This window comes from Propithecus coquereli, unplaced genomic scaffold (genome assembly GCF_000956105.1).
Source record: "Propithecus coquereli isolate 6110/MARCELLA unplaced genomic scaffold, Pcoq_1.0 Scaffold2, whole genome shotgun sequence".
In the NCBI taxonomy this organism is placed as follows: domain Eukaryota; kingdom Metazoa; phylum Chordata; class Mammalia; order Primates; family Indriidae; genus Propithecus; species Propithecus coquereli.
The window spans coordinates 8,832,711-8,854,415 of NW_012144966.1; the positions used below are offsets into that span (position 1 = coordinate 8,832,711).

General features: G+C 35.5%; 1 protein-coding gene across 2 annotated transcripts in view; it reads left to right on the top strand.

Moving 5' to 3' along the window:
- The window catches only part of KIAA1429 (KIAA1429 ortholog), a 74,738-nt gene that overhangs the window by 24,978 nt on the left and 28,055 nt on the right, over positions 1–21,705 (top strand). For both annotated transcript variants that reach the window (XM_012643630.1, XM_012643631.1), the window contains exons 4-15: positions 478–526; positions 2,021–2,189; positions 4,327–4,449; positions 4,979–5,251; positions 7,404–8,544; positions 11,111–11,602; positions 13,147–13,301; positions 14,985–15,067; positions 18,215–18,308; positions 18,445–18,989; positions 19,522–19,757; positions 20,220–20,472. In XM_012643630.1, coding sequence (XP_012499084.1) covers positions 478–526; positions 2,021–2,189; positions 4,327–4,449; positions 4,979–5,251; positions 7,404–8,544; positions 11,111–11,602; positions 13,147–13,301; positions 14,985–15,067; positions 18,215–18,308; positions 18,445–18,989; positions 19,522–19,757; positions 20,220–20,472 — 3,613 coding nt within the window. The remainder of the gene's footprint in view (positions 1–477; positions 527–2,020; positions 2,190–4,326; positions 4,450–4,978; positions 5,252–7,403; positions 8,545–11,110; positions 11,603–13,146; positions 13,302–14,984; positions 15,068–18,214; positions 18,309–18,444; positions 18,990–19,521; positions 19,758–20,219; positions 20,473–21,705) is intronic.

The window sequence follows — 21,705 nt, forward strand, 5'->3', positions numbered from 1 at the left end:
TTATTAAATTATATTGATGATTTAACCTTTTTTAAATGAAGAGAAACCTAGATAATTAGAATTAGATAGTTTTTAATATTTTAGGGTGTTTTTATGTCAATAGCCACTTGATAAAAAATAGGTGCTTTTCTTACATTTTGGTTATAGTCTGCATTTCTGTATAACTGTAATGCAGTGGTTCTCAACTCTGGCTGTATATTAGAATTACCTGGGGTGCTTTTAAAAAAATATTGATACCTGTACTCAGCCCAAACCAATTAATTCAGAATTTTGGGGTTGATACATTCTTTTTCTTGATATATTCTTTTTCTTGCTAACATTTTGGGGGCAGTAAATTAAACCCAAACTTCATGGCTTATTAAGTCAAAACTAAAATGCAGCATTTGATTACATTAAAATAGTTGGATCAAGAAAGATTTCATCATCTATGATGTTCAGTGTTTCAGCCTGTGTATTTATTCCCATTCTTTTTGGCAGCTTGGAATATGATGAGAATACTTCCATCATCTTTAGACCCAACTCAAAGGTAATTGTGGAAGTCAGTTTTCAACTTGTCATTGCTGTTTGTTCTCACCTCTATTCAAAGTTTGTGATCCAAATAAATTATTGATGCAGAATGTGAGTTTCTTTGGTTTTAGTGCTGCAGAATGTCATCATTTCTTATCTGATTCCTCTTGCATCCAGCAGCTATTTTAAAGTGGAGTAAAGACATTGTAATATCATTCTCTACCTATAAAGCTCTTCTTCCCCTAGTTATATACTTGAATTAGGAAGAGACCAGCATTTGTGCTTTCCCTTCTTTTATTAAGGTGAGCAAATTCAGAAGATGATAGGGAAATTGTTATTAGATAGTACTGTGCCTTAATTAAGATTTCTTTAAAAATACGTATTTCGTATTTCTCCTTTCTTATCAAAAGTATGCCATTTTTCTTAATACAGCAATTGCCATTCTAGAAACAGCTAATGGAAGATCTGAAATGCAAAAATAATTATGATTTAGTACGGGACTATAGTTTGCTGTTTGATTTTGGGGGTGGGCATGATTATTTAATCCTCTGCATCCTGTTTAGACTAAAAATTATCATCGTTATCTGTTTATCTTCCTCCCAAAGGGATTTCTGCTGAGAGTCTATCAATTCCTGGGCATAGACTTAGAGCTTTCTGGTCCCCAGTTTCCCTGTATAGTCCAGCAAGGAGAATATTAAACTCTTTCTTCCTTATTGTGCCTCCAGAAGGGGCCCCAGTAACACTTAGAACTTCATCTTTTCCCAGTATGGTAGAATGTAATGAGAACCCAGAAGTCAGGGGCTTTGGTTTCTAGAGCAGGTTCTTCTTCAGACACTCTGATTTTTTTATTTATTAAAAGATAACAATAATATTTGTTCTAACTGTCATAGTTGTAAAGATCCAGTCATTAAGATAGATCAGCTTTGAAAAGCATAAAGTTATTTTTATTTTATGAGGAAATATTGGGGGTTAATGGCATTGGCAAAGTCTTTGATATTTTTAGGAGAAAGTTTCTTTGTAAAAACAATTTATTTAATGCCTTTGGGTTCCCTTTTTTAAGTACAATATGGGTACATAAAACATACCTGCATATATGATTTGGGTATGTAAGAGGAATGCTATACAATTTTATGAACTTTGTCATTCTTGAGGCTGGGCACAATTTGTACTTTTGTTCCCATCAACGATCCCTGTAGCTACTAAGGTTTAATTTATTAATTAGCAATAACTTTCATTTAATTTTATTCTCATTTCTCTTCTCTTGTGTGGGAATCTGGTTAAACTTACAGGACTGGGGAGATGTAGTCTTAGGACAGGTTTAGTTATGGTAATCATGGAGAACCATATAAAAAGCTGTGCCTCTTGGTAAATTTCACCAATTTGACCTTTGCATTTACAGCTTTTAAAGATACTTTTAAAGATTTTAGTTGAGCCACAAACTAATTTGAAACCAGTTTACTTCTGGCATATTAAAACATTAATTTGGAAGGTTTTTTTTACCCCTACAAACCAGGTGAATACTGATGGTCTGGTGCTAAGAGGCTGGTATAATTGTCTGACACTGGCAATATATGGATCAGTGGATAGAGTGATAAGTCATGACAGAGACTCTCCACCACCACCACCTCCGCCTCCACCACCTCCCCAGCCACAGCCAAGTTTGAAAAGGAATCCAAAACATGGTGAGAATTTTAAATTTGCTTTTGTCAGTGAAACTTATATCCATTATATTAAGAAAAGGTAATTCAAAGAGCTCACCTACCTTTTGAACTTTGCTTAAGACTTGACAAGATATCTGGCAGTCTCTTGTTCTTTCCTATAAGAATTTCTTTTTATGTTGAAGTATTTACAATTTATTTTCTTCCTCTACTTGCCTAGAGAGCTTTTTAAATTGACCTAAGGGGATTTTTTTCCCCATTTAAAATATGTTAATGATAATACAATCCAGTAGCTATTCATGGTTTACTATCAAAATTATCTCTAAACTAATTGAAGAGTAAGCAGGAAGTTTGATATGTATTCCTGGAATATTTATGTTAATGGAAGTTTTTTTTCAGGAGTGTGTTTCAGATTTTTAAGATGTATAAATCTTAACTAATGCAGATTTCTCGTACTTTAGAGAACATTTTGCTCATTAGCTAGAAACAAGAAAAATAAGAACTTCAGTACACTTCAGTGGCTTTCTTTCTGTAGGGTAGACAGCTGGGCTTATGTTTCCAGGAGTCTCTTCTCCTTACTCCAGTACTAATTACCATAAGGAGTTGAAATAAGGAGATTCAGAGCCAGGCACAGTGGCAAATGCCTGTAATCCCAGCTACTTGGGTGGCTGAGGAGGGAGGATCACTTGAGCTCAGGAGTTTGAGTTCAGGCTGGGCAATATAGTGAGACCGTGTCTCTATGAATGAATGCATGAATGAATGGAAATTCAGGATTACATTTTGAAATTATAATTGAGATCATTAGGGAAAAAATTTCTTTACATTTAGCATTTTGTGAGTACAAATAAAATGAGTTTTGTTTCTATTAATCCTGATTTAGTAATGTGGTATAAGCTCTTTTTCTCTAATGGTGGTCACACACTAGACTTTTATCTCTTTTCTTATATCTTACCTTCTAAGCATAGTTAGTCTTTCACTTTTATTTTTCCTTTATTTCTTCCTTCTTCTGTGCTTATTGGTCTTTTTTGCCAGAATGAGCTCCTTGTGGAAAGAAAGTATGTTTACTTACATTTGTATCTTTAGTCTTATGACAATGCTTGACATGTATAGCAGTTACTTTAACATTTTGTTCAGTTAACTTTTTACTTTGACATATTATAGATTCACTGGAGGTTGCAAAGAAATGTACAGGGAAGTCCTGTGTATTCTTTAACTTCCCCCAGTGTTAACATCTTTTATAACTATAGTACAATATCAAAACAAGAAAATTGGCATTGGTACAATCTGTAGAACTTGTTTAGATTTCACCAGTTAGACATGTACGTGTTTGTGTGTAGCTTGGGGCTTTTTAATGTCACGTGTAGCCTTATATAACCACCACCATAATCAAGATACTTAACTATACCGTTGCCATAAGGTTTCCTCATGTTAGCCCCTTTATAGTCATATCTATCCCACTCATTTCTAATTTTGACAACCACTAATCTGTTCATCATCTCTGTAATTATATTATTTTACAAAAGTTACAGAAATGGTATACTGTATCTTTTTGAGATTGACTTTTTTCGTTCAAGATAATTTCCTTGAGATTTTTGTCCATTTTGTTACATATATCAATAGTTTGTTCTTTTTTTATGGCTGAGTGGTATTAATAGTATGAATGTACAACAGTTTATTTAATCTTTCACTTGTTGAAGGAATTTGGGTAGTTTCTGTTGTAGTTTTTGGCTATTACAAATTGGCCTATATTTTTCGCGCAAAAATTAGTCTTCATTTCTCTGCGATTATGCCTAAGAATGTATACATTTTGGTATGTGAGAATTCAGAAATTCTAACTTTACCAATATAGATTATTTAGCAAACTTTCTGTTAAGACGCTAGGAAAGAAAAGATTATTGTCAATAAATTCTGAAGATGAAAATCTCAAATGATGAAAAGGATTTTTTCATGCATTCATCTCCCTATACTTTAATACAATCATCTCGAAGTCTGCCCGGAGGAACCTGCATGTAGGAAAAGTTGGTCCTTTGTATACATGTGGGTTTGGCATCCTGTGAATACTGTATTTCGAGTATCAGGGGACCCACACAGTTCAAACCTGTGTTGTTCAAGGGTCGACTGTGATTTGAAAGTTCTTTTTCTGTCTCTAATAAAACTCTAGCTGATGGGGAGAAAGAAGATCAGTTTAATGGAAGCCCTCCAAGACCACAGCCAAGGGGCCCAAGAACTCCTCCAGGACCCCCTCCACCTGATGATGATGAAGATGATCCTATGCCTCTGCCAGGTATAAATAAAATCTTCTCGATTTGTATTAACAGTGCTTTTTGATTAAAGAAAAGAAATTAGATGCTGGTAATCAAAAGTTGATGAATCTCCCCCACCCCTATTTTTCTATTGATAAGTGATCTTGTTAAAAACAAATTAGTTAATTCATTTGAAGCTGTGCCAACATTACTTTGAAAATAAAGTGTTACTTTGCTGTAGTGACATGTACAAAAGAGTACCAGTTAAAAAATAAGTAGTACGTATTGGAAAAGAGAAAAATCTGTATAGTTACTTAATACCTAAAAAGAGAAGGATTTGTTTATGGTACTAGAACATTAAATAGTATACTTTATTAATTCTCACTATATGAAGTTATACAGTGTATACACTTAATGTTTTTTAAAAGCAAGTAATTCTCCCACCTTTTTAAAGGGTATTTATGAGCTAAAACATCCAAAATATCATTAAGTAGTTGCGTTATTTAATCCTGCTGCTTCGTATTACTTAAACCATTAAAATAATCTGTGCCTTAAACCTCAATTTTTCAGTGTCTGGTGACAAGGAAGAGGATGCTCCTCACAGAGAAGATTACTTTGAGCCCATTTCTCCTGATCGGAATTCTGTTCCCCAAGAAGGTCAATATTCTGATGAAGGAGAAGTAGAAGAGGAACAGCAGGAAGAAGGAGATGATGATGAAGATGATGTGGATGTAGAGGAAGAAGAGGATGAGGATGAGGATGATCGTCATACAGTAGACAGCATCCCTGAGGAGGAAGAGGAAGATGAAGAAGAAGAAGGTGAAGAGGATGAAGAAGGTGAAGGTGGGTTATGTTAGCTAGGGCTTTTGGTTTTAAGTACTAGAAATTTAATTCAATGTAACTTTGAAGAATGCAAGAATTTATAGCAAAGATAAATGGGGCTGGGCATGGTAGCTCATGCCTGTAATCCTAGCACTCTGAGAGGCCGAGACAGGAGGATTGCTTGAGCTCAGGAGTTCGCGACCAGCCTGAGCAAGAGTGAGACCCCATCTCTACTAAAAATAGAAAAATTAGCCAGGTGTCTTGGTGCATACCTGTAGTCCCAGCTACTTGGGAGGCTGAGGCAGGAGGATCGCTTGAGTCCAGGAGTTTGAGGTTGCAGTGAGCTATGATGATGCCACTGTGCTCTACCCAGGGCAACAGAGTGAAACTCTGCCTCAAAAAAAAAAAGATAAATGGGTTTCAAGAAATCTAAGAGTCTATTTAAAAAAAAAGGTGGGGGGGGGAAGAGAGGGAGAAAAAATATTTAAAAAAAAGAAACTGAGCGTCAGAATGTAGCTGGACCTCAAGGCATGACTGAAAATGAGATTTCCGTCTTTTCTGTGCTTTTTGTGTCTGCTTTATTCTCTCTCTGTCAATTAACTGTTATTTATTCACCCCACAGCTTTAATTTCCTCTGTTTAACCAACTACTTGGAACTGCTTGACTGTATATCTCAGTCCCATTTCCAATTTCCTAGGAGAGAGATTCTGTTTGGCTTGCTACAATACAAGTTGCCCCTTGATACCATCAGCTTTGGCCAGGGAAACAGGGTCATGTTGCAAATGCATGTTGGTTAGGGATTTGGTGGCTGTTTTCAGAGTAAGGAATGATGTTGTAAGCTGGTTAGAATTCTTAAAGATGTCTGCCAGCTAGATATTTTAGCAAAATGCTACATTAGTTTTAGAAATTCAGGGAGAAGAGTCTCAGTTACACAAGGACATGTGGCAGTATGATGTAGTATTTAATTAGGCTTTATTTTTCCTTTGAAAGCAAAACATGAGAGATATTCAAGCTAATTGACTCTTCATTTGTCTAAGAAATAGCATGTAATGTTAAGGCATTTATGCAAAACGACAGATAATCTGCCTTGGCTTTTTTCTACAGTAGCGATATGAGAATGAGTATTATTTCAGAATCACAGGGGCCCTCTCACAAAATACACATATGATTGAATTATTGAGTGATGCTTTTCTTAGCGTCTCTTATCCCCATATTACCAAATAATCTTTTTTAGGTTTATTGTATTTGAGTGGCAAAAAGTAGTTAGATTTCAGGCAGGCAGTTTTCTTTATCAGAGGATATTTTGATAGAGAAGGTGAGAGAATGAGACTGGCTTATTTAATTTTTAATAGAAGACATCTAGCTTATCTCAGCGTCGAGCCCCTATAGGACTTTATCTTTTCAAATACCAGTGTATTGCTAAGGCTAAGCAAAGGAATGTCAAAAGGGCTGGAGGAATTCTCTGGAAACAATCTCTCAAGAGGACAAGCTTAATTTCTTCCCTCCTGAGAGAGCTATTTTTGTTACTTTGAGGCATTTCTCGTCTTATTTCTGTGAGGAAAAGATATCTATTACAAAGTGTGTTGTAAAGCTGAACAGATATGATAGAAGAATTTGCTTAAGAAATTTGTCCATAATTATTCTATTGGAAATTACAAAATGTTGGTAATTGTGGATAAGATGTTGGGGCAGGCCGGGCACGGTGGCTCACGCCTGTAATACTAGCGCTCTGGGAGGCCGAGGCGGGCAGATTGTTTGAGCTCAGGAGTTCGAAACCAGCCTGAGCAAGAGCGAGACCCCATCTCTACTAAAAATAGAAAGAAATAAATCGGACAACTAAAAATATATAGAAAAAATTAGCCAGGCATGGTGGCGCGTGCCTGTAGTCCCAGCTACTCGAGAGGCTGAGGCAGGAGGATTGCTTGAGCCCAGGAGTTTGAGGTTGCTGTGAGCTAGGCTGATGCCATGGCACTCTAGCCTGGGCAAAAGGAGTGAGACTCCGTCTCAAAAAAAAAAAAAAGAAAAAAGATGTTGGAGCAGAAGTTAACTTTGTTGAGAAAATTATTAATTCTTAATGTTTGCCATACTACTAAATAAACTGTTTTTTGATCAACCAGATTTTATGCATTAAACAGCAATGATGTAATAATTAAATATTCAAACTAATTTTCAGGGGATGATGGCTATGAACAAATTTCCAGTGATGAAGATGGAATTGCTGACTTGGAGCGTGAAACATTTAAGTATCCACACTTTGATGTTGAATACACTGCTGAAGATTTAGCTTCAGTTCCTCCTATGACATATGATCCATATGACAGGGAGCTTGTACCACTCTTACATTTCAGCTGTCCATACAAGACAACTTTTGAAATAGAAATCAGTAGACTAAAGGATCAAGGTCCAGATAAAGAAAATTCAGGCGCAATAGAAGCCTCAGTAAAATTAACTGAACTATTAGATTTGTATCGAGAAGAGAGAGGTGCAAGATGGGTAACAGCTTTAGAAGAAATTCCAAGTTTAATAATAAAAGGATTAAGCTATTTGCAGTTGAAAAACACAAAACAAGACTCCCTTGGCCAGTTGGTGGACTGGACCATGCAAGCTTTAAATCTGCAAGTAGCCCTTCGCCAGCCCATCGCCTTAAATGTCCGACAGCTCAAAGCTGGGACCAAATTAGTATCTTCACTAGCAGAATGTGGGGCTCAAGGAGTCATGGAACTACTGCAAGCAGGAGTGATCAATGGATTATTTGAGCTTCTGTTTGCTGATCACGTATCATCTTCTCTTAAGTTAAATGCTTTTAAAGCTTTGGACAGTGTCATTAGTATGACCGAAGGAATGGAAGCTTTTTTAAGAGGTAGGCAGAGTGAAAAAAGTGGCTATCAAAAACTTCTGGAACTCATACTTTTAGATCAGACTGTAAGGGTTGTCACTGCTGGTTCAGCTATTCTTCAAAAATGCCATTTCTATGAAGTCTTGTTAGAGATTAAAAGACTTGGTGACCATTTAGCAGAGAAGACTTCATCTGTTCCTAACCACAGTGAACCTGATCATGACCCAGATGCTGGACTTGAGAGAACAAACCCAGAATATGAAAATGAGGTAGAAGCTTCTATGGATATGGATCTCTTGGAATCCTCAAATATAAGTGAAGGGGAAATAGAAAAGCTTATTAACCTCCTAGAAGAAGTTTTTCATTTAATGGAAACTGCACCTCATACAATGATCCAGCCTCCTGTTAAGTCTTTTCCAACCATGGCACGAATTACTGGACCTCCAGAGAGGGATGATCCATACCCTGTTCTCTTTAGGTATGATGTGTTTGATTTTTGGGAAATATATTTCACAAATCACTGAAAGCAATTTTATGTGGTTGATTTTGTTTTTTATCTGTAGGTAATGCATATTGGTGTCAGGATGCTTGATATTTCAACTTACAGGGACTGGAAAGACAAATAATTGTGCTAATATAGAGAGAATTTGTGAAAGAGCAATTATAGTACTAGGACTTGGCAATAGGACCTAGTAGATGAGAGAAAGTGAGAAGACACAAGAAGTTTCTACCCAGGGTAACAATAGGAACTTGTTTTATTGATAGAAACTAGTAAATTAAGAGAGAGAATGAATTTTGAAAGGAGAAATAATTGCATTTTGGAAGGATTAGTTTGAAGCTATTGCAAGACTAACGTCCTAATGTCCTATGTCAGCGACCACAAGATCGCTAAGATTCTCTAGGAGGATTTGTAAGACTCAGCATGTAGTTATACTCAGCAAAGGAAAAAGGTACGTGGGACAAAGTCTGGTGAAACCAGTCACAAGCTTCCAGAGTCCTCTTGTTGGAGTCACACAGGGCCCATGTTAGTCCCCCAGCAACAAGTTGTGATAACGTATGAAATGTTGCCTGTTGAGAGGCTCTTTAGAACGTTGGCACCCAGGACTTTTTTATTTTTATTTTTAAATGACAAACAATAATTGTAAATATTTATGGGATACCATGTGTTGTTTTAATATATGTATGTATTGCACAATACTTAAGCTAATTGGCACCCAGGCTTTTTATTGAGGGATAGCCATGTAGGCATTCACTGCCTATCATGTATGAATATTCCAGATGCCTAGAAGGAAAGCAGGTGTTCAGCATAACCATATTATTTGCATAAGTAATGTAGGCACAGCGAACCATTCTTATGAGTTGGGCGTGTGGGAATCCTCCCGAAATCCAAGCTCCCGGATGTCAGCCAAGGGCCAACCTTGCAAGCAGGCCTCTCTAAGAAGCAGTCTGAGGCCTGCATTCCAATAAGGTGGTTAAAGATGCTCTTAGCGTATAGTAATTCTGGAGTTTTGTCTTTTGTTTGACTTTGTAGTAAGCAGTTACTGGGGCGGGGGTTGGGGAGTAGAGTGTTTATTATCATGAAATAGAAGCATTAGTTTAAGGAGTAGTAGGACTGAAGAGGCAGTTTTCACTTTTGATAAAAATGAATTCTGGCCTTTAATTTACTTATCAGTAATAATTTGGCAGGTGTTTATGGAAGCTATTGTGTCACCATTCACAGTGACTAAAATTGTGAAAAGAATGAATCAGAATTTTAAATAATTTTTATGCTTTTTAGCATTCAAAAAATTACGATATTCTTCCTAACTCAAAATTAACAAATTTACATTAAGTTGGTCTTCTTTTGTGGTTAAGAGATGTCTTTATAGACCCCACCCCCCCATTTTTGAATTTTTGGAAAAATACTGTTTTGGTTTTTTTCTTTTTAAGTCTAGTAAGTTTCATTTTGAAAAAGCTGATTTTAGAAGAGTTTAGGGAGGCCAAGGTGGGAGGATTGCTTGAACTCAGGAGTCCAACCTGGGCAATAAAGTGAGACCCCATCTCGTTTTAAAAAAAAGAAAAGGAAAAAAAGAGTTTAAATCTGGCAGGGCCTATTGGTAAGCAAGGAAATCCATACACATAAGAAAACCGATGCCTAAAGAAGTTGTCCGTAGCATTTATGTCCACTTTGGAGTGTTGGGTAAATTCATTCTTTTTCCCCTGAGAGTGTGTATATTAAAGAATAGTTTTTGGATCTGATAAAAAGAATGCTATGTACGGTAATATTAACTAGTCACATATTAAAAATTGATAGTTTGACAGTTTTTTCTACTAGAGATATTAATTCAGATCTCCTATAGTAAATCTGAATATACAATATTTTTCTATAGTACAGTTGTCCTTCAGTATCCGTGGGGGATTGGTTCTAGGACCTCCCTTGGGTATCAAAATTGGTGCTCAGGTCTCTGGTATTAAATGGCATAGTATTTGTACATCCTCTAGTATAATTTAAATAATTAATTGGCTGTATGAATAGTTGTTATACTGTATTGTTTAGGGAATAATGACAAGTCTGTACATCTTCAGTACTGATACATTTAAAAAAAATATTTTCAATCCACAGTTGGTTGAATGTGGAAGCCACAAATGTGAATGGCTGACTGTACATATACTGTATTTTTCCTAGATACACTAATACACATATACCAATATGCCATGAGTAGAGTAGGACCATGGTGGGAAATGAGCATTTAATAAGTGGCCTAGAAAAAAGGCCCAGAATTTAAAGTCAGGGTTAACTCTGGAAAGAGAAAACTTGTCAGCAGTTATTTATTGAACATCTGTTGAGTAGTAGATAGGAGAAAGCCTCACAGAACTTTCACTTTTATTTCGCCTAGTGGGAAGAAGACTTGCTTCTCACATTGTGTTTTCATTTAAAGCAGTATATTACTGAGGATAAGGATTATGGTCATTAAAAAATTTTATTGGTTTTCTGTGTAGTGAATATTGAATGAATGAAGAATGCTTTGCACTGACTTGACATATATCAATTAACTTGTCCACAGGTATCTTCATAGTCATCACTTCTTGGAGTTGGTTACCTTGCTTCTGTCAATTCCAGTAACAAGTGCCCACCCTGGTGTGCTACAGGCCACAAAAGATGTTTTAAAGTTTCTTGCACAGTCACAAAAGGGTCTTCTTTTTTTTATGTCGGAATATGAAGCAACAAATTTGTTGATCCGAGCTCTGTGTCACCTTTATGATCAAGATGAAGAAGAAGGTCTCCAATCTGATGGTGTTATTGATGATGCATTTGCCTTATGGCTACAGGATTCAACACAGACGTTGCAGTGTATTACTGAACTATTCAGCCATTTTCAGCGTTGTACAGCCAGTGAAGAAACTGATCATTCAGATCTCTTGGGAACCCTTCACAATCTTTATTTGATTACTTTTAACCCTGTGGGAAGATCAGCTGTTGGTCATGTTTTCAGTCTTGACAAAAATCTCCAAAGTCTTATTACTCTAATGGAGTACTATTCCAAAGAAGCCTTAGGGTAATTTTCTATTTACTCCTTAAATTTTCTATTATGTTAGGAAACTAGATCACTAATACTAGATCACTAATATAGTTGCTTGAAAGAAGGTGTTGCTTTGAGAAAAAAACACTGTAATTATTTTTGACATAACACAGAACTTGTTAATTAAGTAAGGATTAGAGTGACAGAAATCTCTAATATGTGTCCATAAAGCAAAGAAATGGACCTCTTAGCAGCTTCTTTCAGTTTCCCTGTGATGTTAACAAAGATTGCAACTATAGTACCCCTGCTGTTTTATTGTAGAGGGGAATTATTATTATTTTCTTTAATATATGTATTTTTTTTTTTTTTTGAGACAGAGTCTCACTGTGTTGCCCTGGCTAGAGTGCCGTGGTGTCAGCGTAGCTCACAGCAACCTCAAACTCCTGGGCTCAAGCGATCCTACTGCCTCAGGCTCCCGAGTAGCTGGGACTACAGGCATGTGCCACCATGCCCAGCTAATTTTTTCTATGTATTTTTAGTTGTCCGATTAATTTCTTTCTATTTTTAGTAGAGACGGGGTCTCACTCTTGCTCAGGCTGGTTTCGAACTCCTGAGCTCAAACAATCCGCCCGCCTTGGCCTCCCAGAGTGCTAGGATTACAGGCGTGAGCCACCGCGCCTGGCCATTAATATATGTATTTTTAAGGCTAGTCAAGTGAAGCAGTGGGAGTGGAGAAGGAACAAAGTTATCTGTAACTGGTTGTGATTGATTAGTTATAAACACTGCTGCACTTGAACCAGTCTGTAGAGGGGAATTCTAAGGCACAGGAATATATATATACCTTAAGAGTAGTGAGGACTCTTGCTATCATGTGCTCTTGCCCTTTTAGACATTCATGGTGCTGTGGTGTCAGAATTGCTTTGACTAGTTGGGTGAAATTGAGAATGATAATAATTTTGAAGAACCTGCCTGGGAGGGCAGAGGGTTTTAGTGTATGAGAAGAGAGACATGACCTCTTCCTAGCTCATGTCACACAAAGCAGTAACATCCAGGTAATGCTTTTCACAATGGGGACTTAGTATAACTCCTTGAGTGACAGCTCTTTTTGGTTGGGGGTGGGGTGGGGCACCTACGAAAGGCAAGCAACAATGGCTTCTGTGCCTATCCATATCTTAACGGTTCTATAGTGGAAGACTGAGTATTGAAGGCAAGTGATCATACTTGTTCCTATTTATCCCTATTGGACAAATATTTTAAAGGAGACTAATGAAGTATACTTCCTAAGCTTTTATTGCTAATGAAGTATACTTATTAATACTTAATTTTTCTTCTGATCTTATTTCTTGATAGAATTTTACTTTCCATAGTGATATGTTTTCTTTTTATATACTTTTAAATAGTGTTTTCGGGTGAATTGGATGTGAACTATAAAATCTGATTTCTTGTCTTCAGGAAGTTAGTTAGTGTTTTATTGTAAATTTTCTTGGTCTCTTTAAAACCAAGTAGAAAAAAAATGTTTAAAAATTGTTCCTGAAAAATTGTTTTTGTACCCAAACCTTACAAACCTTATTTTGTTTCAGCGATTCCAAATCGAAGAAGTCAGTAGCTTATAATTATGCATGCATACTTATTTTGGTGGTGGTTCAGTCTTCCAGTGATGTTCAAATGCTTGAACAACATGCAGCATCTCTCTTGAAGCTTTGTAAAGCAGATGAAAATAATGCTAAATTGCAAGGTATGGTACTGAGGTTATTTTAATCGTTGTAACATGAAGGAAAAAGCTTTGGAATATCTGTGATTAGTGCTTCATCGTGTTTTGATAATATACCTAGTAATACTCTATTTTTAACTTCCTGAAATTACCTTTTATATGAAGATAGTTTATAAAACTAAAGGTTGATAAAATATTTTAGTATGTAAATGAAGAGGTTTGAAAGTGCCTTTTTCTGGAAAGATTGGTGTTTAGTTGAAGTTTCTAATCAAAATGGAAGAGGTAGTAGTTTAAAAACAAACCCAGAAGTTCAGTTTTGGTTATGATTTTGCCTGTTTTGCTGTATATATATTTCTAACTACAACACAGTTTGAAACATAATTTAGAAATCTGTTAGTGGATTAATACATTTTTGCTGTCCTCAAAAGTAAAGAAGAATGAATATGAACATTGTTTTTTTTAAGTATATAAATGTATATTGAATGAAGTTTATGGCAAACCTTATGTGGGTAGTCTTGAAAAGTTTAAGATACTTAATCACAGTTTTTAAATTATTTTGATTCCTGGCTTTCTGACATTATCAAGTAGAAAATTTGGTAACAGTAAGTAAATATTGTAAAAATGCTTTAAAATAGCATGTGACCTCTTTTCTGTTTAATCCTAAATTTTACATGTGATCTCTCCAGTAAAAGTTAGATAGTAAACTCAACTTCCTGTCCTGGGAATAGATTTTTTTCCCTTAAGTATGCTTTTATAAAAGGAGGGCACACAGTGTCTTCAAAAGTATGATTAATGCTTTACTACTTTTTTATGCGTGATAGGTACACTGCAATTTGTTTTAATATTCATTAATATTGTTCATTTGAGCTATGTATTCTGTATATATGAAAGAGTTAATTTAAAAATGCATAGAAAAAATACTCAGATGTGTATAGCTGTAATCCTCACGGAGGAGTGTAGAACCAAGGGGAGACATGACTGTTTTTCATGTCGTTTAATCATGCCTATGAAGTGTCTGGAGTTGGTATATTACTTTTCACATTAGAGTGTGCTTTTCTAGAAATATTTTTGATAGTAAGAGAATAGGCATGACAGCATAGCTTCTAGGAGAATTTTGTGTTTGGTTGCAGTAAAGGGTAGATTTCATTTGTGTTTATTTAAAAAGTTTGCTGTTGAGTAATTACTTTTAATTTTATAAAAGCAAATTAGGAAATTGAAAATTAAAAATTAAAAATTCATATTAAGGGAAAAGGCACTCAGCAAGATTCCTTTAGAAAATAATACATTTTGTTTCTACTTTTTTTGGGGGGGTGAGGCAGTGGCAAAGATAGAGAAATAAACACTATGTTATATTAGTTTATAAGCCGTCTATTTTGTAAATCTTTTTTAGATGTTGTAAATTGATTGTTTCAAAAAATTCTTTTTAATTAGATGGACTATTTAAGCATTTAAACATTTAAGTTTTCGGAAACCAGATAACTAAGAATAGTTACTTCTTATTTCTAAGCCAGAATAGTAGGGCTGCATTTACATTTCTTTTTAGAACTTGTTTAAAGAATTAGACACAAGTTCATCACTGTATGAAATTTAGATTATTGGAATCAATATGGATCTGATAATGTTTTCCTTTGAAAAAAATACTTTTACTTTCTTTGTCATAAGTGCTTTTATTTTTAAATATTATTAATTATTATTCTTATTTTTAAGAACTTGGCAAGTGGCTTGAACCTCTGAAAAACCTTAGATTTGAAATTAACTGCATCCCAAACTTAATTGAATATGTTAAACAGGTAAGTGAAACTTAAAAGCACTTTGCTTTTATGAAACTGTGTGGTAGCATGTAGTGATACTGCATTAAATCACTTGTGTAGATAATGTAGAAATTGTTAAGTGTCCATGATTAATTTATTATACTTTGTAGATGCAGATTGGTATATGTAGATTGATGTGTGATTATGTGTTTGTATGAACACACATGCACAAAACACTGTGTACTACCAGATTCTGTCCTATTTTTTACTTTATTAATATCACCTACCAGCTTTATGACATTTATAAAAGTGTTAAATGTTATCATAATATAACGTAACTGTTCAGCTAAGTTTTAATTGGTGAAAAAGAATTTCACTCAGAATATTTAGGTGAGAATTGATAGGGCCAGTTCCAGATAATTGCAGTGGGGGCTAGTTCTCTTTGTTGTTAATTTGGGTTGGTCAAATCTGTAGTTGAAATAATTTGTAAAAGTTGAAATTCACAAAATCCATAAAACTCAATAGTAGAAAAAATTCTTACGCAGTTCAAGTAATTTATACTGAAAAAAAATCACTGCATTTTTAGTTAGTCTTAGAAATTGTTTTTTCTTCTTTGTTCCTTAGTTGATGCAATGTGTAGCATAAGAAGGGCTAAAGGCATTCATAGATACATAAAATGTTTTATGCTAGAGGGGCAAAATGAACCTTGAATTATCTCCTCTTTTACGTAGTTGGTGAACTCTGTGTATGTATGTGTGTGTGTTAGAGAGAGATGTGTAAACCGTCTTGGTCTTGGAATTGCAGTGTATGTTATTTAAGTAATTTATGTGTATTATTTAATCTGTTGCTATTCTGACACAGCAGTATAGTATTGTTTGGGCTTATCTGCTTCAGATATTTCTTTACTGATGTCTCTGCCCTTGTCTTCTTTTACTCCATCTCTCCTACAAGTACTTTTACTTCCTGTGATACCATCACGTTCTTCTGTGTTCTTACTCTGTGCCCCAAATGACATCTAGAGCTTTTCATTATATTTTCTTTTATTTAGCAGAAGTACAATTAATGTCCTGTAAAGTTAGATGGTCATGTATTCTGGGTACTTGTGTGTGGTTGAGTGAGTATTAACAAGATGTTCAATAAATATCAGATGACTTGAGTAAAAGTCTTTAACTAGTAAGAAATTTAGTTCTAGAAATTTGAATTACATGCTATAATTAAGAGTTTTGATTTTTGTGTAAATCATTATCGCATTAATTATGATTATTATAAGTGGTTCTCATCCCCAGATAGACTATAAATAGTTGATCCAAGACTAAAACTTCATTCTGTGGTTCCCTGCTGTCTTGTGTAATTTGTGGAATTACAAGGAAAATAATTAAAGGAAAAGATAATTTAAAGTGGAAAATGTACAAAAGAGAAGAAGTTTTTACTTATTAAGTTTATAAACAGAGGCTTAGAAGTTGGAATGGTAACTTACTTTTTTTAGAGACAGAGTCTCACTTTGTCACGCAGGCCAGAGTGCAGTGGCTCACTGTAACCTCAAACTCCTGGTCTCAAGTGATCCTCAGCCTCCTGAGTAACTAGGACTACAGGGACATGCCACCTCTCCCAGCTAATTTTTTAAACTTGTAGAGGTGGGGTCTCGCTATGTTGCCTAGGCTGGTCTATGACTTCTGGGCTCAAGGGATCTTCCCACCTCAGCCTCCCAAAGTGCTGGGATTAAAGGCATGAGCCACCAGCCAGAAGCTGGAATAGTAACTTTTTTTTTTTTTTTTTTGAGACAGAGTCTCACTCTTTTGCCTGGGCTGGAGTGCTGTGACGTCAGCCTAGCTCACAGCAACCTCAAACTCGGGCTCAAGTGATCCTTCTGTCTCAGCCTCCTCCCAAGTAGCTGGGACTACAGGCATGCACCACCATGCCCAGCTAATGTTTTCTGTATATTTTTAGTTGTCTAGCTAATTTCTTTCTATTTTTATTTTTTATTTATTTATTTTTTTTGAGACAGAGTCTCGCTTTGTTGCCCGGGCTAGAGTGAGTGGCTAGAGTGAGTGCCGTGGCATCAGCCTAGCTCACAGCAACCTCAAACTCCTGGGCTCAAGTGATCCTCCTGCCTCAGCCTCCTGAGTAGCTGGGACTACAGGCATGCACCACCATGCCCGGCTAATTTTTTCTATATCTATATTTTTAGTTGTCCAGATCATTTCTTTCTATTTTTTATTTTTTAGTAGAGACGGGGGTCTCGCTCTTGCTCAGGCTGGTCTCGAACTCCTGACCTTGAGTGATCCACCCGCCTCGGCCTCCCAGAGTGCTAGGATTACAGGCGTGAGCCACCGTGCCCGGCCTAATTTCTTTCTATTTTTAGTAGAGATGGGGTCTTGCTCTTGCTCAGGCTGGTCTTGAACTCCTGAGCTCAAGCAATCCTCCTGCCTCGGCCTCCCAAAGTACTAGGATTACAGGCGTGAGCCACCGTGTCCGGCCAGAATAGTAACATTTTTGAATGTTATTTCTTCCAAGTTTTTAAACTGTTTATAATGCTGGTCTGTAAAAGCTACAGAAATTTAAACATAACTATTTGTTGCCAGGAAACATAGCATAGGCAGGTGCTAATGACATAGACAATGTATTTCTTTTTCCTCTAACCCATTCCCCAACTGGTTATAATAACTAGACTCCCTTGGTGTATCTGCTTTTGAAAAAAATGTATGTTATGTAATCCAAAAACATTCCCTGTTGCTTCCTCAGTTTTGAAGGAGGTTTAGTACCCACAGGGCTTTTTAAATACAGAGTCATAACTTCATTTTTGGGAGAGAAAGGGGAGTCATTTTAAACTCTTAATACAGAGAATCTCATACATTTCTATGTGTTACCTGTGTTTTAGTCAGTACTTTTTAATGTACTTGTGTGTTATAATTGTTCTTTTAATTTACATAATATATAGTACAACATATAGTACATATACGTCAAATAATAGTACATACAGTACAATCTGTGCCAAAGATTAAGTAATCTTGATCAACTTCTTTAGCTCTAAGGCATTTTTCATGTTTTAAATTTACTTAATAAATATAAAATATTGCACGTACTTAACTTGAAGCTCTTATTTTTAACTACTGCCTTGTTTGGAATTTTCTCTTGCTCTAATGGGTACCAAGAAATACAACTTCCTGTTCATTTTTATTTTTAAAGAATATTGATAACTTGATGACCCCAGAAGGAGTTGGCCTTACCACTGCCTTACGTGTTCTCTGTAATGTGGCATGCCCACCACCTCCTGTTGAAGGTAATGTGGTTACTATACTTTTAAAAACTATTATTCTTTAAGCCTAGTATAAATATCATTTATTAAATATTAAAAATTCTTAACCATTATTAACATGTAAGTAATTAGGTTTTTTTTTCTCTTATTCTATATAAAGGTCAACAGAAAGATCTGAAATGGAATCTTGCTGTTATTCAGCTTTTTTCTGCTGAAGGAATGGACACCTTTATTCGAGTTCTGCAGAAGTTGAACGGTATTCTGACTCAGCCTTGGAGGCTCCATGTCAACATGGGGACTACCCTTCACAGAGTTACTACTATTTCAATGGCTCGCTGCACACTCACTCTTCTTAAAACTATGTTAACGGAACTCCTGAGAGGTGGATCCTTTGAGTTTAAGGACATGCGTGTTCCTTCAGCACTTGTTACTTTACATATGCTACTGTGCTCTATCCCCCTCTCAGGTCGTTTGGATAGTGATGAACAGAAAATTCAAAATGATATCATTGATATTTTACTGACTTTTACACAAGGAGTTAATGAAAAACTCACAATCTCAGAAGAGACTCTGGCCAATAATACTTGGTCTTTAATGTTAAAAGAAGTTCTTTCTTCAATCTTGAAGGTTCCCGAAGGATTTTTTTCTGGACTCATACTTCTTTCAGAGCTGCTGCCTCTTCCATTGCCCATGCAAACAACTCAGGTATCACTTCCATATAACATGCATCTTATAAATGACTGCAGTAACACTTTTAAAAAGCCAATGATTTTGTTAAAAAACAAAAACAAACCCTCATCTCCTTCCCTCCCAAAAGACATAAAATAACTGGATGAGGGGGAGATAAAACTGAAGCAAGTTGTTCATTGAGGAAATATGGGGGTAACACTTTAAATAAATTTATGTTAAAGTGAGTTTTATTATGCTGTTATGTGTACTTGTACTTACATTTTTCTGTTATTTTAAATCCCTTTTTCCTCCTTTATCATGTGTTAGAATTTGTCAATAACTAGGTTGCTTCACCAGTGGACTCTACTCAAGTGACTGCTAACCTGAGAATGATAAGATTTCTTAGATTCATTGAATTCAAGCAAATGTTTAATTGTATAATAGACAATTAAATGTCTTAAGCATGCAGTAAAGATGTTCTTTTCATAACAGTTTTTCCTGAACAGTTTTTGTAACTATAAATAAATATAAAAAATCTACGTATACACACATTATACTTTTTTAACAGGTTATTGAGCCACATGATATATCAGTGGCACTCAACACCCGAAAATTGTGGAGCATGCACCTTCATGTTCAAGCAAAGTTGCTCCAAGAAATAGTTCGCTCTTTCTCTGGCACAACCTGCCAGCCCATTCAACATATGTTACGGCGTATTTGTGTTCAATTGTGTGACCTTGCTTCACCAACTGCACTTCTGATTATGAGAACTGTGTTGGATTTGATTGTAGAAGACTTGCAAAGGTATTTTCATTTTGCATTAAAAATTTTTCCTCAAGTTATTTTTGACACACACTTTTTTTTCCACTTGCAATTTGGAAAGTTAGGTTTACATGTGTACTATATATACACACGTAAATATACATACATAAATATGTACATGTATGTATATACAAATATATGTAGATTTTTTTAATTAGAAAGCTTTAGATTTTATTTCATGTGCAAGATACCTTGAAGGTCTTGATTTTGGGTTTTTGAAAGGTGAACTACCAAGAAGTACCCTAAGAAAATATGCTATTGAAAACCTGAATTTATGAATTTATGCAGTAATTGTAAAATTCCAGAGAAATTGTCGTTATGTTTAAGGAATGAAATGCTTTATACAAAATTTGTGTGAGTTGATATGTATTGAAAAATAAATATTAGATAAACAATGCTTTAAAATCAAGAACTTGTTTACTAAATGTATTGATTTTATTTCAGCACTTCAGAAGATAAAGAAAAACAGTATACTAGCCAAACCACCAGGTTGCTTGCTCTTCTTGATGCTCTGGCTTCACACAAAGCTTGTAAATTAGCTATTTTGCATCTAATTAATGGAACTGTTAAAGGTGATGAAAGATATGCAGAGATATTCCAGGATCTTTTAGCTTTGGTGCGGTCTCCTGGAGACAGTGTCATTCGTCAACAGTGTGTTGAATATATCACATCCATTTTGCAGTCCCTCTGTGATCAGGTAATTATAATTATTTTATAAAGAGAGTGTGTGTGTGTATGTAAGCTTCTCGATGTAAATCTTGGCTGTTTAGGGAGATAAATTTGACTAGTGAACCAACAGTAAATTATTTGGTGCTTCATAGCTTTCCTTGAGTTAGTACTTCATGGGTTTCTCTGAAGAGCTTTTTTCCTTTCCTTTATAAGATCATAACCTTGGGTAATTGCTTTGTGTGCCACTGTTTCTATATTTTTAGGGTCAATTATGTCTACTATATTCATTTTCCTTCCAATTACATTATACACCAACTCATTCTTCAATTTTATAACTGTGTGATTGGTTGAATTAATATGTTTTCTTGTTAGGGAAACTTTTGAAAGCATCACAGGCTACTACAGTTTTAGTGTATTTCAGACTACTGTATTTATAGATGTTGGGTAAAAATAGCAGTGTTTTTTCCTGTTATCTATATTATTATTTCCTGTTGCCCAGACTTCTTCCAGTTGATAGTTTCATGAATTAGTGAAAATTATTTTAACTTCTAAAGCTCATTGTGATTGGTATCTTTGGAAAAGATTTCCATTTCTAAGCATTTTAGCTTGTCAGAATGCTCCTGCTAACTGGTCACCAGATGTGATTTTTTTCAGGCAGAATATAATTTTAATAGAATTCCATGTTGGAAGATTATCTTTTTCTAGCTTAATAAAAATCCAGTTTGGTTACATTTAAGACTCAAGTCAAGAAAGAACATTTTTTTGTGTGACTTGTTTTCACAAAAAGAGAATATAGTAGAAAATAATTTTGAACCTGATGGAAAGGTTTTTTAAGTCCTTATACCTCAAAATGTCCATTTGGTTGGTATTTGTTCTGTAATCCACTTTGTATTGCATGACTACACTGAGTAGCACTATAACATCCTTGCTGCCCTGACCACACAAACCTCATTGATAGCCTCACTTTGTTATATTTCCCTTCTGATTCAAGCTTTGTTTTATAGTTTTAAATCAAGTTGAATACTGGTTTACAGTATGTTGAAGTGATTAAAGGTGATAACACATACCCTAAAACATACCCAAAAATGGTCTAGTAAAAAACAGTTTATAGTTTACTACTCTTTAAAAAGAGTAGTGGAGGCCGGGCGCAGTGGCTCACGCCTATAATCCTAGCTCTCTGGGAGGCTGAGGCAGGCGGATTGTTTGAGCTCAGGAGTTCGAAACCAGCCTGAGCAAGAGCGAGACCCCGTCTCTACTAAAA